Source organism: Salmo salar, chromosome 15, assembly GCF_965601325.2.
Source record: "Salmo salar chromosome 15, fSalSal1, whole genome shotgun sequence".
Classification (NCBI taxonomy): domain Eukaryota; kingdom Metazoa; phylum Chordata; class Actinopteri; order Salmoniformes; family Salmonidae; genus Salmo; species Salmo salar.
The window spans coordinates 17,392,127-17,409,399 of NC_138305.1; the positions used below are offsets into that span (position 1 = coordinate 17,392,127).

General features: G+C 42.1%; 1 protein-coding gene across 4 annotated transcripts in view; it reads left to right on the plus strand.

Moving 5' to 3' along the window:
* The window catches only part of LOC106570983 (DNA (cytosine-5)-methyltransferase 3A), a 118,206-nt gene that overhangs the window by 54,119 nt on the left and 46,814 nt on the right, over window positions 1-17,273 (plus strand). For all 4 annotated transcript variants that reach the window (XM_045695477.2, XM_045695479.2, XM_045695478.2 and 1 more), the window contains 3 exons: window positions 9,076-9,120; window positions 9,911-9,990; window positions 10,072-10,184. In XM_045695477.2, the coding sequence (XP_045551433.1) occupies window positions 9,076-9,120; window positions 9,911-9,990; window positions 10,072-10,184 (238 nt within the window). The remainder of the gene's footprint in view (window positions 1-9,075; window positions 9,121-9,910; window positions 9,991-10,071; window positions 10,185-17,273) is intronic.

The following is a 17,273-nucleotide window of genomic DNA, read 5'->3' on the forward strand; positions in this document are numbered from 1 at the left end:
TCCAGTCCCAACAACATCAAACTGTTTTAGAGACTGACAGACAGGGTCTGGTAGTGTTCCAGTCCCAACAACATCAAACTGTTTGAGAGACTGACAGACAGGGTCTGGTAGTGTTCCAGTCCCAACAACATCAAACTGTTTGAGAGACTGACAGACAGGGTCTGGTAGTGTTCCAGTCCCAACAACATCAAACTGTTTTAGAGACTGACAGACAGGGTCTGGTAGTGTTCCAGTCCCAACAACATCAAACTGTTTTAGAGACTGACAGACAGGGTCTGGTAGTGTTCCAGTCCCAACAACATCAAACTGTTTGAGAGACTGACAGACAGGGTCTGGTAGTGTTCCAGTCCCAACAACATCAAACTGTTTTAGAGACTGACAGACAGTGTCTGGTAGTGCTCCAGTCCCAGCAACATCAAACTGTTTTAGAGACTGACAGACAGGGTCTGGTAGTGCTCCAGTCCCAGCAACATCAAACTGTTTGAGACTGACAGACAGGGTCTGGTAGTGCTCCAGTCCCAGCAACATCAAACTGTTTTAGAGACTGGCAGACAGGGTGTGGTAGTGCTCCAGTCCCAGCAACATCAAACTGTTTTAGAGACTGACAGACAGGGTCTGGTAGTGTTCCAGTCCCAACAACATCAAACTGTTTTAGAGACTGACAGACAGGGTCTGGTAGTGCTCCAGTCCCAGCAACATCAAACTGTTTTAGAGACTGACAGACAGGGTCTGGTACTCCTCCAGTCCCAACAACATCAAACTGTTTTAGAGACTGACAGACAGACAGGGTCTGATAGTGCTCCAGTCCCAGCAACATCAAACTGTTTTAGAGACTGACAGACAGTGTCTGATAGTGCTCCAGTCCACTCCGTCTTCTGTGAGTTCATACAAACTGTCATCTCCTATCAGTCTGACTATAAGAAAACGCGGTTGTAACGTTAATCAATGATGTTAATTTAACTCCACTTTCTAGTGAGTTTATACAAACGGTTTTCTGCTACTGATAGATTGGAGACTGTCAGAAAACACGGTTGGAACGTTAATCATTTGGTTTTCTATTCCATTGGTTACCTCGACAACTATGATAAAATCATTGTGTTGGGAGATTTTAATATTCATGTTGACAAAGAGACTGACTCCAAGGCCATTGAATTTATGAATCTTTTGAGCTCTATGGACTTTATTCAACATGTTACTGGGCCCACCCATAACCACAGCCATACTCTGGACCTGGTTATTACCAGGGGGCTTTCTACTGGGCCCACCCATAACCACAGCCATACTCTAGACCTGGTTATTACCAAGGGGCTTTCTACTGGGCCCACCCATAACCACAGCCATACTCTGGACCTGGTTATTACCAAGGGGCTTTCTACTGGGCCCACCCATAACCACAGCCATACCCTGGACCTGGTTATTACCAAGGGGCTTTCTACTGGGCCCACCTATAACCACAGCCATACTCTGGACCTGGTAATTACCAAGGGGCTTTCTACTGGGCCCACCCATAACCACAGCCATACTCTGGACCTGGTAATTACCAAGGGGCTTTCTATTGACATATCCTCTATTGTTGATGTTGCTTTATCTGATCACCACTGGGGATGTTTACTACCTTGTTGCCCACAGCACAGGGTAATACTGAACGCAGTATTAAGAAACACTATCTTACCTCTGAAGTTGATACAGATTTTTTTGAGTGTATGAACAATACTCCACCACCTATTCTGCCTTCCTCTTGTGATGGTTGATAACTTCAATAGTAAATGAAGGGCAACCATTGATGCCATAGCTCCAGTAAGGTTGAAAAGGACACATCCGAACAGAGAGTCCCTTGGATTAGTGAGGAAACTAATCAATTAAAGAGAAATTGCAGAAAGGCAGAGCGGAAGTGGAGAAAGTCAAAATTGCAGGTCCATTATGATATTCTGAGAGAGCAACTTGGCATATACAGTTGAAGTCAGAAGTTTACATACACCTTAGCCAAATACATTTAACCTCAGTTTTTCACAATTCCTGACATTTAATCCTAGTAAAAAATCCCTGTTTTAGGCCAGTTAGGATCACCACTTTATTTTAAGAATGTGAAATGTGAGAATAATAGTAGAGAGAATGATTTATTTCAGCTTTTATTTCTTTCATCACATTCCCAGTGGGTCAGAAGTTTACATACACTCAATTAGTATTTGGTAGCATTGCCTTTAAATTGTTTAACTTGGGTCAAATGTTTAGGGTAGCCTTCCACAAGCCTCGCACAATAAGTTGGGTGAATTTTTTCCCATTCCTACTGACAGAGCTGGTGTAACTGAGTCAGGTTTGTAGGCCTCCTTGCTCGCACACGCTTTCTCAGTTCTGCCCACAAATTTTCTATGGGATTGTGATGGCCACTCCAATACCTTGACTTTGTTGTCCTTAAGCCATTTTGCCACAACTTTGGAAGTATGCTTGGGGTCATTGTCCATTTGGAAGACCCATTCGGGGCAGCAGGTAGCCTAGTGGTTAGAGCGTTGGACTAGTTACCGGAAGGTTGCAAGATCGAATCCCCGCCAACCCTTCTTTTACACTACTGCTACTCTCTGTTCATCATATATGCATAGTCACTTTAACCATATCTACATGTACATACTACCTCAAATCAGCCTGACTAACCGGTGTCTTTATGTAGCCTCGCTACTTTTATAGCCTCGCTACTGTTATAGCCTCACTACTGTTATTTTTCACTGTCTTTTTACTGTTGTTTTTATTTCTTTACTTACCTATTGTTCACCTAATACCTTTTTTGCACTTTTGGTTAGAGCCTGTAAGTAAGCATTTCACTGTAAGGTCTACACCTGTTGAATTTCGCGCACGTGGCAAATAAACTTTGATTTTATTTCATTTGTCCTTGTACTCTTAGATTTAAGCGCTGCATTCGACACTGTTGTCCTTCTGGAGAGGTGGTTGGCCTCTCCAGTCCTGTTCTAAATGGAGAGGTGGTTGGTCTCTCTGGTCCTGTTCTAAATGGAGAGGTGGTTGGCCTCTCTGGTCCAGTTCTAAATGGAGAGGTGGTTGGCCTCTCTGGTCCTGTTCTAAATGGAGAGGTGGTTGGCCTCTCTGGTCCAGTTCTAAATGGAGAGGTGGTTGGCCTCTCTGGTCCAGTTCTAAATGGAGAGGTGGATGGCCTCTGGTCCTGTTCTAAATGGAGAGGTGGTTGGCCTCTCCAGTCCAGTTCTAAATAGAGAGGTGGTTGGCCTCTCTGGTCCTGTTCTAAATGGAGAGGTGGTTGGCCTCTCTGGTCCAGTTCTAAATGGAGAGGTGGTTGGCCTCTCTGGTCCAGTTCTAAATGGAGAGGTGGATGGCCTCTCTGGTCCTGTTCTAAATGGAGAGGTGGTTGGCCTCTCTGGACCTGTTCTAAATGGAGAGGTGGTTGGCCTCTCCAGTCCTGTTCTAAATGGAGAGGTGGTTGGCCTCTCTAGTCCTGTTCTAAATGGAGAGGTGGTTGGCCTCTCTGGACCTGTTCTAAATGGAGAGGTGGTTGGCCTCTCCAGTCCAGTTCTAAATAGAGAGGTGGTTGGCCTCTCTGGTCCTGTTCTAAATGGAGAGGTGGTTGGCCTCTCTGGTCCAGTTCTAAATGGAGAGGTGGTTGGCCTCTCTGGTCCAGTTCTAAATGGAGAGGTGGATGGCCTCTCTGGTCCTGTTCTAAATGGAGAGGTGGTTGGCCTCTCTGGACCTGTTCTAAATGGAGAGGTGGTTGGCCTCTCCAGTCCTGTTCTAAATGGAGAGGTGGATGGCCTCTCTAGTCCTGTTCTAAATGGAGAGGTGGTTGGCCTCTCTGGACCTGTTCTAAATGGAGAGGTGGTTGGCCTCTCCAGTCCTGTTCTAAATGGAGAGGTGTTTGGCCTCTCCAGTCCTGTTCTAAATGGAGAGGTGGTTGGCCCCTCTGGTCCTGTTCTAAATGGAGAGGTGGTTGGCCTCTCTGGTCCTGTTCTAAATGGAGAGGTGGTTGGCCTCTCTGGACCTGTTCTAAATGGAGAGGTGGTTGGCCTCTCCAGTCCTGTTCTAAATGGAGAGGTGTTTGGCCTCTCTGGTCTTGTTCTAAATGGAGAGGTGGTTGGCCCCTCTGGTCCTGTTCTAAATGGAGAGGTGGTTGGCCTCTCTGGTCCTGTTCTAAATGGAGAGGTGGTTGGCCTCTCTAGTCCTGTTCTAAATGGAGAGGTGTTTGGCCTCTCTGGTCCTGTTCTAAATGGAGAGGTGTTTGGCCTCTCTGGTCCTGTTCTAAATGGAGAGGTGGTTGGCCTCTCTGGTCCAGTTCTAAATGGAAAGGTGGTTGGCCTCTCTGGTCCAGTTCTAAACTGGTTTAGGACCTATTTAACCATTAAGAGTTTTTTGTCACTCTTGGTGAACATAAAAATACATGTAACGTGGTGTTCCACAAGGTTCTATTTTGGGTCCGGTACTGTTCAGTTTATATATGTTATCCCTTGGCAGCGTTATCAGAAAGCACAGCTTTGATTTTGGGTCTGGTACTGTTCAGTTTATAATTTGACCCCTTTGCAGCATTATCAGAAAGTGCAGCATTGATTGCAGCATGGATAAATTATTAGACCCTATTAATCATTTAAATAATTGGATGGCTCCAACTTCCTCCAGCTAAATCAAGACAAGACCGAGGTACTTATTGTTGGAGCCAAAGCACAGAGAGAGAATCTGGCCTCACGTTTTAAGTCATGGCCAATAAAGATGAAATACCAGGTAAAATACCAGGTAAAATAGCAGGTGTTATTTTTTAATCTGAATGAAATTTTGAAACACACGTTAGGAATGTGACCAAAATACATTTTTACCACCTGAGGAACAAGGTGAGATTCATCTATGCTTTTATTACAAGTAGGCTTGTTAGCAAGATAGTGCTGACAGACATGGCTCCTAAGCAACTTTGCAGTATTTAGGTTTTTTGTGTGTTCTTTCTTTTCACTATAAGCCCAGAATGTGTTTTGTGTTATTACATACAGCCAGAAAGAACTTTTGGATTTCACAGCGGCGATAACTCACCAGCACTACGACCAGGAATATGACTTTCCTCAATTGGATCCTTTATTCGCACCCCCCAGGGTAATTTAACTTGTAGCTGGGGATTTTAACAAAGCAAATTTGATGAAAACGCTACCGAAGTTCTATCAACCCATTGTAGTACTCGTGTTGGGAAAACACTCGACCACGGCTATTCTCTCTTCTGGGATACCTACAAGGCCCTCCCCCGCCCTCCCTTCGGCAAATGATATCACAACTCCATTTTGCTCCTCCCTTCCTATGGGCAGAAACTCAAACAGGAAGTACCCGTGCTAAAGTCAATTCAACGCTGGTCTGACTAATCGGAAGCCATGCTTCAAATGTTTTGATCACACGGACTGGGATATGTTCTGGGTAGCCTCAGATAATAACATTGATGTATACACGGACATGGTGACAGTTCATCAGGAAGGGTATAGGGAATGTTGTTCCCACTGTGACTATTACAATCTACCTAAACCAGAAACTGGATAGATGGCAGCATTTGAGCTAAACTGAAAGTGCGAACCACCGCATTTAACCATGGCAAGGTGACTGGGAATATTGTTGAATACAAACAGTGTAGTTATTCACTCCGTAAGGCAATCAAACAGGCAAAACATCAGTACAGAGACAAAGTGGAGTTGCAATTCAACGGCTCAGACACGAGACGTATGTGGCAGGGTCTACAGACAATCACGGATTATGAAGGGAAAACCAGCCACGGCGCGGACACCAATGTCTTGCTCCCAGACAAGCTAAACACCTTCTTCGCCCACTTTGAGGTTAAGACAGTGCCACCGACGCGGCTCGCTACCAAGGACTGCGGGCTCTCCTTCTCCGTGGCCGACATGAGTAAGACATTTATGCGTGTTAACCCTCGCAAGGCTGCTGGCCCAGATGGCATCCCTAGCCGAATCCTCAGAGCATGTGCAGACCAGCTGGCTGGAGTGTTTACGGACATATTCAAACTCTACCTATCCCAGTCTGCTGTCCCCACTTGCTTCAAGACGTCCACCATTGTTCCTGTTCCCAAAAAATCTAAGGTAAATTAACTAAATGACTATCGCCCCGTAGCACTCACTTCTGTCATGATGAAGTGCTTTGAGAGACTAGTCAAGGATCATATCACCTCCATCATACCTGACACCCTAGACCCACTTCAATTTTCTTACCGCCCCAATAGATCCACAGACGATGCAATCCCCATTGCACTGCACACTCCCCTATCTCACTATGACAAGAGGAATACCTATGTAAGAATGCTGTTCATTGACTATAGCTCAGCCTTCAACACCGTAGTACTCTCCAAGCTCATCATTAAGCTAGAGGCCCAGGGTCTGAACCGAGCCCTGTGCAACTGGGTCCTGGACTTCCTGATGGGCCGCCCGCAGGTGGTGAAGGTAGGAATCAACACCTCCACTTCACTGATCCTCAACACAGAGGCCCCACAAGGGTGCGTGCTCAGGCCCCTCCTGTATTCCATGTTCATCCATGACTGCGTGGCCACACACGCCTCCAACTCAATCATCAAGTTTGCGCACAACACAACCATATTAGGCTTGATTACCAACAATGACGAGACAGCCTACAGGGAGGAGGTGAGGGCCCTGGTGCCAGGAAAATAACCTCTCACTCACCGTCAACAAAACAAAGGAGCTGATCTTGGACTTCAGGAAAAAGCAGAGGTAGCACGCCCCAGTGGAGAAGGTGGACAGCTTCAAGTTAAGACCCTCATAAACTTTTACAGATTCACAATTGAGAGCATCCTGTTGGGCTGTATCACCACCTGGTATGGCACCTGCGGTGCCTGCAATCGCAGGGCTCTCCAGGGGGTGGTGCGGTCTGCCCAACGCATCAACGTGGGCACACTGCCTGCCCTCCAGGACACATCTACAGCCCCCAATGTCATCAAGGACATCAACCACCCGAGCCATGGCCTGTTCACCCTGCTATCACCCAGAAGGCATCCAGAAGGCATCAAAGCTGGGACCGAGAGACTGAACAACAACTTCTATCTCAAGACCATCAGACTGTTAAATAGCCATCACTACCACCAGGTTACTCAACTCTGCAACTTAGAGGCTGCTGCCCTATGTACATAGATGTCACTGGTCACTTTAATAATGGAACACTTGTCACTTTAATATTGTATACATACTGCTTTACTGATCTCATATGTATATACTATATTCTACTCTAATGTATTTTAGTCAATGCCACTTCTACATTTCTCGATCTAATATTTATATATTTCTTAATTCCATTGTTTTACTTTTAGATTTGTGTGTATTGTTGTGAATTGTTAGATATTACTGCACTGTTGGAGCTGGGAACACAAGCATTTAGTTAGATATTACTGCACTGTTGGAGCTGGGAACACAAGCATTTAGTTAGATATTACTGCACTGTTGGAGCTGGGAACACACGCATTTAGTTAGATACTACTGTTGGAGCTGGGAACACAAGCATTTAGTTAGATATTACTGTTGGAGCTGGGAACACAAGCATTTAGTTAGATACTACTGCACTGTTGGAGCTGGGAACACAAGCATTTAGTTAGATATTACTGCACTGTTGGAGCTGGGAACACAAGCATTTAGTTAGATATTACTGCACTGTTGGAGCTAGGAACACAAGCATTTAGTTAGATATTACTGTTGGAGCTGGGAACACAAGCATTTAGTTAGATACTACTGCACTGTTGGAGCTGGGAACACAATCATTTAGTTAGATACTACTGCACTGTTGGAGCTGGGAACACAATCATTTCGCTACACCCGCAACAACGTCTGCTAAATATGTGTATGTGACCAAAAAATGTGATTTGATTTGATTTGACTACTGTAATGCTCTCCTGTCTGGTCTACCCAAGAAAGCCATTGGTGAACTGAAAAACATACAGAATGCTGCAGCACAGTACTGATCAGGAACACAGAACAGAGAGCACACATTACATTGGTTTTAAGATCTCTGCACTGGCTGCCTGTGAGTTTAACAAGTCATTTTAAGATTCTTCTTTTGCTTTTTATATCAATCCACGATTGTGCGCCCCAATACATGTCAGACATGCTTTTAAGTTACGTACCCAGTAGGTCATTCAGGTCCACTGGTCTTTTAACTACCGCAAAGTCTAGGACCAAGAGGCATGGAGAGGCCTTCATTATCTGGAATAGCCTGCCAGAGAACCTGAGGGGGACCAAAACAAAATTTAAAAGAGATCTTAAAACACCTTTTTAACTTTGCTTTTCCTCAGGGTTTTTTTTTTTTGTGTGTGTGTAGTAAATATTTCAGCTTTTAGTTTGCTGTGTTTTATTAGTTTTTTTCCTGTTAAGCACATTGCGTTCCAGTCTGAAATGGGCTGTATAAATAAAGCTTGATTTGATGTCATTGGCTACTCACGACAGTCACAGATACTCGTTTAATGAGACGCAATCTGAGGCCTACCGATCCCTTCTTTGAGCAGTCCCAGGCGTCCCAATATTTTGAAACATGTTTGATTTGAACAAGTTTTGAGAATGGTGATCATTCATCAATAGCCAATGAGAGCTCGCGAGGAGAAGATGCCAGTGATATGATGACATTATTTTTCATCAGCCAGAATGTGTAGACTCTGGAGCAAGAGACATGACTACTACTAGTGTGCGTTTTTACTTGCCTTTAACCAAAGCCAAAGTGTCAAATCATTACAGCTCTGAAGTTCACAAGTAATGTTATTCAATTCAAAAATGTCACCTCTGTATGGCAATTGTGAATGTCTGACTGAAAACGTTTATAAGGTTGCTTTGAGCCACAGCTCATTGTAGCTACGTTAACAATCTAATCACATCATCACATCATTGTTTTCGCAAGACATCGTGGTGGTATGGAGAATCAAGTGAAGAATCTTGTAATGTGTGACCCCATCTGTGCCAGATTGTTTAGTGTGAGCAACACTATGTTGACAAGACAAAAAAAACGACAGGCAAGACAGTGAGATGCACAGCGATGTTAGGATTTTGAAAGTTGTGTAGTGTACACTCGGCATAAGATTTTGTTGTGTTTCAGAGAGACTCATCCAAGAGATCAGACAGAAGACCAGGAACATGGAAGGTAAACATCTCTATCTCTACTGTAGTTCTACAATCTTTATTCTAGTTCTACTATCTCTACTGTAGTTCTACTATCTCTACTGTAGTTCTACAATCTCCATTCTAGTTCTACTATCTCTACTGTAGTTCTACAATCTCCATTCTAGTTCTACTATCTCTACTGAAGTTATACAATCTTTATTCTAGTTCTACTATAGTTCTACTATCTCTACTCTAGTTCTACTCTCTCTACTGTAGTTGTATTATCTCTACTGTCTCTACTGTAGTTCTACTATCTCCACTGTAGTTCTATCTCTACTGTAGTTCTACTGTATCTATTGTAGACGTACTGTGTACTATAGTTTTACTATCTCTACTCTAGTTCTACTATCTCTACTGTAGTTCTACTGTATCTACTGTAGACGTACTGTGTACTATAGTTTTACTATCTCTACTCTAGTTCTACTATCTCTACTCTAGTTCTACTATCTCTACTGTAGTTCTACTATCTCTACTGTAGTTCTGCTATCTTTACTTTAGTTATACTACCTCCACTGTAGTTCTATCTCTACTTTAGTTCTACTGTATCTACTGTAGACATACTGTGTACTATAGTTTTACTATCTCTACTCTAGTTTAACTATCTCTACTCTAGGTCTACTATCTCTACTGTAGTTATACTGTATATTTAGTCTCTACTCTAGGTCTACTATCTCTACTGTAGTTCTATTCTCTCCACTTCTTGCTAACATTTCATGACTTCTGTGTGTGTGTGTGTTTGTGTGTGTGTGTGTGTGTATTTGTGTGTGTAGATATCTGTATCTCCTGTGGTAGCCTCAACGTCTCTCTGGAACACCCTCTCTTCATCGGAGCCATGTGTCAGAGCTGCAAGGTAAACAGACCCGCCCTCTGTAAGAGTTTGTATTGTCTATAGAACTGTTCCTGGAGTTTAAAGGTGTGTGGGTGTGTGTAGAACTGTTTTCTGGAGTGTGCGTACCAATACGATGATGATGGATACCAGTCGTACTGCACTATCTGCTGTGGAGGACGGGAGGTCTTGATGTGTGGAAACAACAACTGCTGCAGGTCAGCGCACACACACACACACACATACTTTACTATTTCTACTATATCTATTCTAGTTTAACTATATTCTAGTTCTACTCATCTCTACTGTAGTTCTACTGTCTCTACCGTAATTATCTGTTCTCAAGTTCTACTGTCTACTGTAGTTATACTATATTTACTGTAGTTCTACTATCTCTACTGTAGTTATTCTATCTTTACTTTAGTTATACTACCTCCACTGTAGTTCTACTATCGCTACTGTAGTTCTTCTATTTTTACTGTAGTTGTACTATCTTTACTGTAGTTCTGTCGCCACTGTAGTTCTACTATCTTTACTGTAGTTCTGTCGCCACTGTAGTTCTACTATCTCTACTGTAGTTCTACTATCTCTACTGTAGTTCTACTATCTCTACTGTAGTTCTATCTTTACTTTAGTTATACTACCTCCACTGTAGTTCTACTATCTCTACAGTAGTTATTCTAACAGGCTGATTGGTAGGCTATTTGAGCCAGTAAAGGGGGCTTTACTATTCTTAGGTAGCGGAATGAATTTTGCTTCCCTCCAGGTCTAAGGGCACACTTTCTAGTAGGCTTAGATTGAAGATATGGCAAATAAGAGTGGCAATATGGTCCTCTATTATCCTCAGTAATTTTCTGTCCAAGTTGTCAGACCCCGGTGGCTTGTCATTGTTGATAGACAACAATAACTATTTCCTCTCTTCCACATTCACTTTTCGTGAATCAAAAGCTCCAAAGCTTTTTACTATCCTTCTTTATGTCATTCATCTTTGTTTCATAGTATAGTTTTTTCTTCTTTTTATTCAGTTTAGTCACATGGTTTCTCAATTTGCAGTACATTTGCCAATTGGTTGTGCAGCCAGACCTATTTGACATTCCTTTTGCCTCATCTCTCTCAATTATACAATTTGTGACCGACCGGCTTGATTCGGTCTTATGTAGCAACATTTGAAATTGTGTTTTTTACATTGGATAAAAGTAGAGACTCAGAGCTAGAAAATTGTATATTTGTCACGACCGAAGGTGGCTCCTCTCCCTGTGCTCGGTGGTCGTCGTCGCCGGCCTACTAGCTGCCACCGATTCATTTCTTCCTTTTCGTTTGTGTCTGTCTGTTTTGTTTTACACCTGTGTCCTATTAGTTAATTTCAGTGGGTTTATTAACCTCCGCTGCCTGCTTGTCACGTCCTGGCCAGTATAAGGTTAATTGCTATTGTAGTTTGGTCAGGACGTGGCAGAGGGTATTCGTTTTGTGTGGTTCGGGGTGGTGTGTTTGTTGAAGGGGCATTTGGTTTAAGTATTCCGGGGTTTTTGGGCACTGTTTGGTTTTCATGTATTCTATGTTTACTCTAGTATGTCGGTTTCTATGTTTGGTTAATTGGGGTTGGGACTCTCAGTTGAAGGCAGGTGTTGTCTATTTGCCTTTGATTGAGAGTCCCATATATTAGGGTGTGTTTGTGTTTGTTATTTGTGGGAGATTGTCTTTGGATTGCTGTGTTGCCTTCAAGGCTGTCATTTTGCCGTTCATCGTTTTGCTTATTTTTTGTATACGTGTTTGTTTGGTTTTTTCCTTCTTTTCCGTTAAATAAAGAAGATGAGTATACACATACCTGCTGCGTTTTGGTCCGCCATTTCTAACGACAAGCGTGACACTGCTATTCTTTGTGAAGGATTATTTGCTGTTGTTGCTCTGCTAGGGGTGTGTGTTTGGGTGGGTTTATTAACCTCCGCTTCCTGCTAGTCTTTGTGGGGGATTATTTGCTGTTGTTGCTCTGCTAGGGGTGTGTGTTTGGGTGGGTTTATTAACCTCCGCTGCCTGCTAGTCTTTGTGGGGGATTATTTGCTGTTGTTGCTCTGCTAGGGGTGCGTGTTTGGGTGGGTTTATTAACCTCCGCTGCCTGCTAGTCTTTGTGGGGGATTATTTGCTGTTGTTGCTCTGCTAGGGGTGCGTGTTTGGGTGGGTTTATTAACCTCCGCTGCCTGCTAGTCTTTGTGAAGGATTATTTGCTGTTGTTGCTCTGCTAGGGGTGCGTGATTGCGCCACAGGGTTTTTTTCCCCTCACGGTCGTGTTGTACCGTTTGTAGTGTATTTAGGAGTAGAGGTTTCTCCTCCGTGTGTTACATTTATTTCCCTGTGTGTGGCGACTTCGTTGGGTGTGTTTCCCCACCGGTTGTTGTCGTGTTTGGGACGTTCTAATAAACGTTTGTGCTTCTGGAAATCCTTGCTCTCCTGCTCCTGACTCTTGCACCTACCTCTCTTAGGAGGCACGTAACAATATTATACACTACAGTTGAGGAACAATGGGGAAGTAATTCTGCTTTGAAAGTTGATAAACTTGTAACCTCACTTTTGAGAAAATGGCCCTTAAATGTTTTGGTACCTACTGGAGAACTCATCTTTGTCTACACATGTTATGCATGCCTCTTGGAGGGAATGCAACACCCTGATACCTCTTTCACTCCACGGGGAGTTGAGTGTATGTGATTGTAGGTGGAGGTAAAGAAGTATGTGACTGTAGGTGGAGTGAAAGAGGTATGTGACTGTAGGTGGCGGTAAAGAGGTATGTGACTGTAGGTGGAGGTAAAGAGGTATGTAATTGTAGGTGCAGGTATGTGATTGTAGGTGCGGGTAAGTATGACAGAGGCAGAGAATATTACCGTTTACAGGGAATGTATTTCCTTCACACGGTAATGTGGGGAAAAGGGGTTGGACGGAACCAAAGCAAAGAAAGTAAAAGTTAAAGAGCCCCCTCTCCTACCTTACCTGCCTACCCACAACTTACATACATGAAGGGAACATTTTGGCATTTGCTGTATGATTTATGAGAAACTCCATATTGCAAATGTACGGTCCCTTACTAGACGTCCGCGAATGTTTCTAAAATTCGCCGACGGCGGCGGGCCGTGCACCGGGGCCAGATCTTTCGGGAAGTCATCGAACGAAGTCTCTCGAACATTCGGTTTCCGCTTTATATTTTGGTCTTTTTTCCGTTGTCCCGGTATATTCCAGCAGTTGGCGAATGGAATCATATTGCAAATGTACAAAACATCACCAATCACAACATGGCCATTTCTCCTAAATGGAAAAGACTTTTAACCTGTTATGGCTAGGGGGCAGTATTTTCACGGCTGGATAAAAAACGTACCCGATTTAATCTGGTTACTACTCCTGCCCAGTAACTAGAATATGCATATAATTATTGGCTTTGGATAGAAAACACCCTAAAGTTTCTAAAACTGTTTGAATGGTGTCTGTGAGTATAACAGAACTCATATGGCAGGCATATGGAACTCATAAACATGCTTCGAAGTACGGTAATGGAATATTTAGATTTTTGTCACGAATTGCGCCATGCGCACGACCCTTCTTTACCATTCGGATAGTGTCTGGGACGCACGAACAAAATGCCGCTATTCGGATATAACGATGGATTATTTTGGACCAAACCAACATTTGTTATTGAAGGAGCAGTCCTGGGAGTGCATTCTGATGAAGACAACAAAAGGTAATCAAACTTTTATAATAGTAAATCTGATATTGGTGAGTGCTAAACTTGCCGGGTGTCTAAATAGCTAGCCCGTGATGCCTGGGCTTTCACCAAAAAAGCTATTTTAAAATCGGACATATCGAGTGCATAGAGGAGTTTTGTATCTATAATTCTTAAAATAATTGTTATGCTTTTTGTGAACGTTTATCGTGAGTAATTTAGTAAATTGTTAGCAAATTCCCCGGAAGTTTGCGGGGGGTATGCTAGTTCTGAACGTCACATGCTAATGTAAAAAGCTGTTTTTTGATATAAATATGAACTTGATTGAACAAAACATGCATGTATTGTATAACATAATGTCCTAGGTGTGTCATCTGATGAAGATCATCAAAGGTTAGTGCTGCATTTAGCTGTCTTCTGGGTTTTTGTGACATTATCTGCTAGCTTGAAAAATGGGTGTCTGATTATTTCTGGCTTGGTACTCTGCTGACATAATCTAATGTTTTGCTTTCGCTGTAAAGCCTTTTTGAAATCGGACAGTGTGGTTAGATAAAGGAGAGTCTTGTCTTTAAAATGCTGTGAAATAGTCATATGTTTGAAAAATTGAAGTTTTTGTATTTGAGGAATTTGTCATTCGCGCCACGCCTATCATTGGATATTGGAGCAGGTGTTCCGCTAGCGGAACGTCTAGATGTAAGAGGTTATTAACCTCTATGGGCTATGTGGGACGCAAGCGTCCCACCCCTGGTACACCCAATCAACAACAGGTGAAATATCAAGACCGCCAAATTTGAAAACAATTAAATGTCATAATTCAAATTTCTCAAACATACAACTATCTTACACCCTTTGAAAGATAAACATCTTCTTAATCTAACCACGTTGTCCGATTTCAAAAAGGCTTTACGGCAAAAGCATAAAGTTAGATTATGTTAGGAGAGTACATTGACAATAGCTGTGTGTAATGTTTGTCAATTCAAAGACAGGCGTCACCAAAAGCAGAAAACCAGCTAAAATGATGCACTAACCTTTGACAATCTCCATCAGATGACACTCCTAGGACATTATGTTAGACAATGCATGCATCTTTTGTTCTATCAAGTTCATATTTATATACAAAAACAGCGTTTTACTATGGCGTTGATGTTGAGGAAATCGTTTCCCTCCAATAACCGCCAGTCAAGCAGCACAACAAATTAAATAATTACTATTCGAAAACATTGGTAAAATATTAGATTGTCATTCAAAGAATTATAGATTTACATCTCTTGAACGCAACCGGATTGCCAGATTTAAAAATAACCTTACTGGGAAATCACACTTTGCAATAATCTGAGCACTGCGCCCAGAAAAATATGCTTTGCTATACAGACAAAGGGCCATGTTGGAGAGATCTAAAATCGAAAATACTATGTAAATAATCCATTACCTTTGATTCTCTTCATCAGATGTCACTTCCAGGAATCCCAGGTCCATAACAAATGTAGTTTTGTTCGAAAAAGCTCATAATTTATGTCCAAAAAGCTCCGTGTTGTAAGCACATGATCTATGCCAGCTGGACTTCTCGTCATGAACGAGGGGAAAAAATATATTTACGTTTGTTCAAACATGTCAAACGTTGTATAGCATAAATCATTAGTGCCTTTTTTAACCAGAACATGAATAATATTCAAGGCGGACGTTAGCATTCTCTTTTAAAACGTTTTGGAACGAGAGTACCCAACATGAACTCGCGCGCAAGAGTCTAATCGGCCATCACCGTTCCAAGGCTCTTGTTAGTTCAGTTCTCACAGTATAAGACTCAAAACACTTTCTAAAGACTGGTGACATCTAGTGGAAGCCATAGGAAGTGCTCAACAATTAATAAGCCCCTGTGTGTTTCAATGGCATAGGCTTAAAGGTAATTCAACACATCAGGTATCCACTTCCTGTCAGAATTTTGACTTTCATATGAGTTCTGTTATACTTAGACACCATTCAAACAGTTTTAGAAAATTCAGAGTGTTTTCTATCCAAACCTGAACAATAATATGCATATTCTACCTTCTGAGTTGGTGTAGGAGGCAGTTAAAAATGGGCACATATTTTTTTCAAAATTCTCAATACTGCCCCCTAGCCCCAACAGGTTTTAAGACGAAACTTGGTGCGCATAGGTTTGGCGTAACGGGCAGTTAGCCCCAAACAAGATGGTGTCGAGGCCTCAACGCTTTTTGAGTTAACCTGTTAGGGCTAGGGGGCAGTATTGACACGGCTGGATAAAAAAAACATACCCGATTTAATCTGGTTACCACTCCTACCCAGTAACTAGAATATGCATATACTTATTACATATGGATAGAAAACACCCTAAATTTTCTAAAACTGTTTGAATGGTGTCTGTGAGTATAACAGAACTCATTTGGCAGGCAAAACCCTGAGACATTTTCTGACAGGAAGTGGATACCTGATGTGTTGTATTACCTTTAAACCTATGCCATTGAAAAACACAGGGGCTGAGGAATATTTTGGCACTTCCTATTGCTTCCACTAGATGTCACCAGCCTTTACAAAGTGTTTTGAGTCTTCTGGAGGGAGATCTGACCGAACAAGAGCCATGGAACGATGATGGCCCATTAGACACCTGGCGTGCGAGTTCATGTTGGGTACCCTCGTTCCAATACATAAAAGAGTATGCATTCGTCCACCTTGAATATTATTCATGTTCTGGTTAAAAAAGGCCCTAATGATTTATGCTATACAACGTTTGACATGTTTGAACGAACGTAAATATATTTTTTCCCCTCGTTCATGACGAGAAGTCCGGCTGGCTTAGATCATGTGCTAACAAGACGGAGATTTTTGGACATAAATGATGAGCTTTTTTGAACAAAACTACATTCGTTATGGACCTGTGATACCTGGAAGTGACATCTGATGAAGAGAATCAAAGGTAATGGATTATTTACATAGTATTTTTGATTTTAGATCTCCCCAACATGACGTCTAGTCTGTATCGCAACGCGTATTTTTCTGGGCGCAGTGCTCAGATTATTGCAAAGTGTGATTTCCCAGTAAGGTTATTTTTAAATCTGGCAAGTTGATTGCGTTCAAGAGATGTAAATCTATAATTCTTTAAATTACAATATAATATTTTACCAATGTTTTCTCATTTTAATTATTTAATTTGTGGTGTTGAATTGACTGCCGGTTATTGGAGGGAAACGATTTCCTCAACATCAATGCCATAGTAAAACGCTGTTTTTGGATATAAATATGAACTTGATAGAACTAAAAATGCATGCATTGTCTAACAATGTCCTAGGAGTGTCATCTGATGGAGATTGTAAAAGGTTAGTGCATCATTTTAGCTGGTTTTATGGTTTTGGTGACCCTGTCTTTGAATTGACAAAACATTACACACAACTCTTGTAAATGTACTGTCCTAACATACTCTAAATTTATGCTTTCGCCGTAAAACCTTTTTGAAATCGTAAAACGTGGTTAGATTAAGGAGATGTTTATCTTTCAAAGGGTGTAAAATAGTTGTATGTTTGAAAAATTTGAATTTTGACATTTATTTGGATTCAAATTTGCCGCTCTTGAAATGCACCTGCTGTTGATGGAG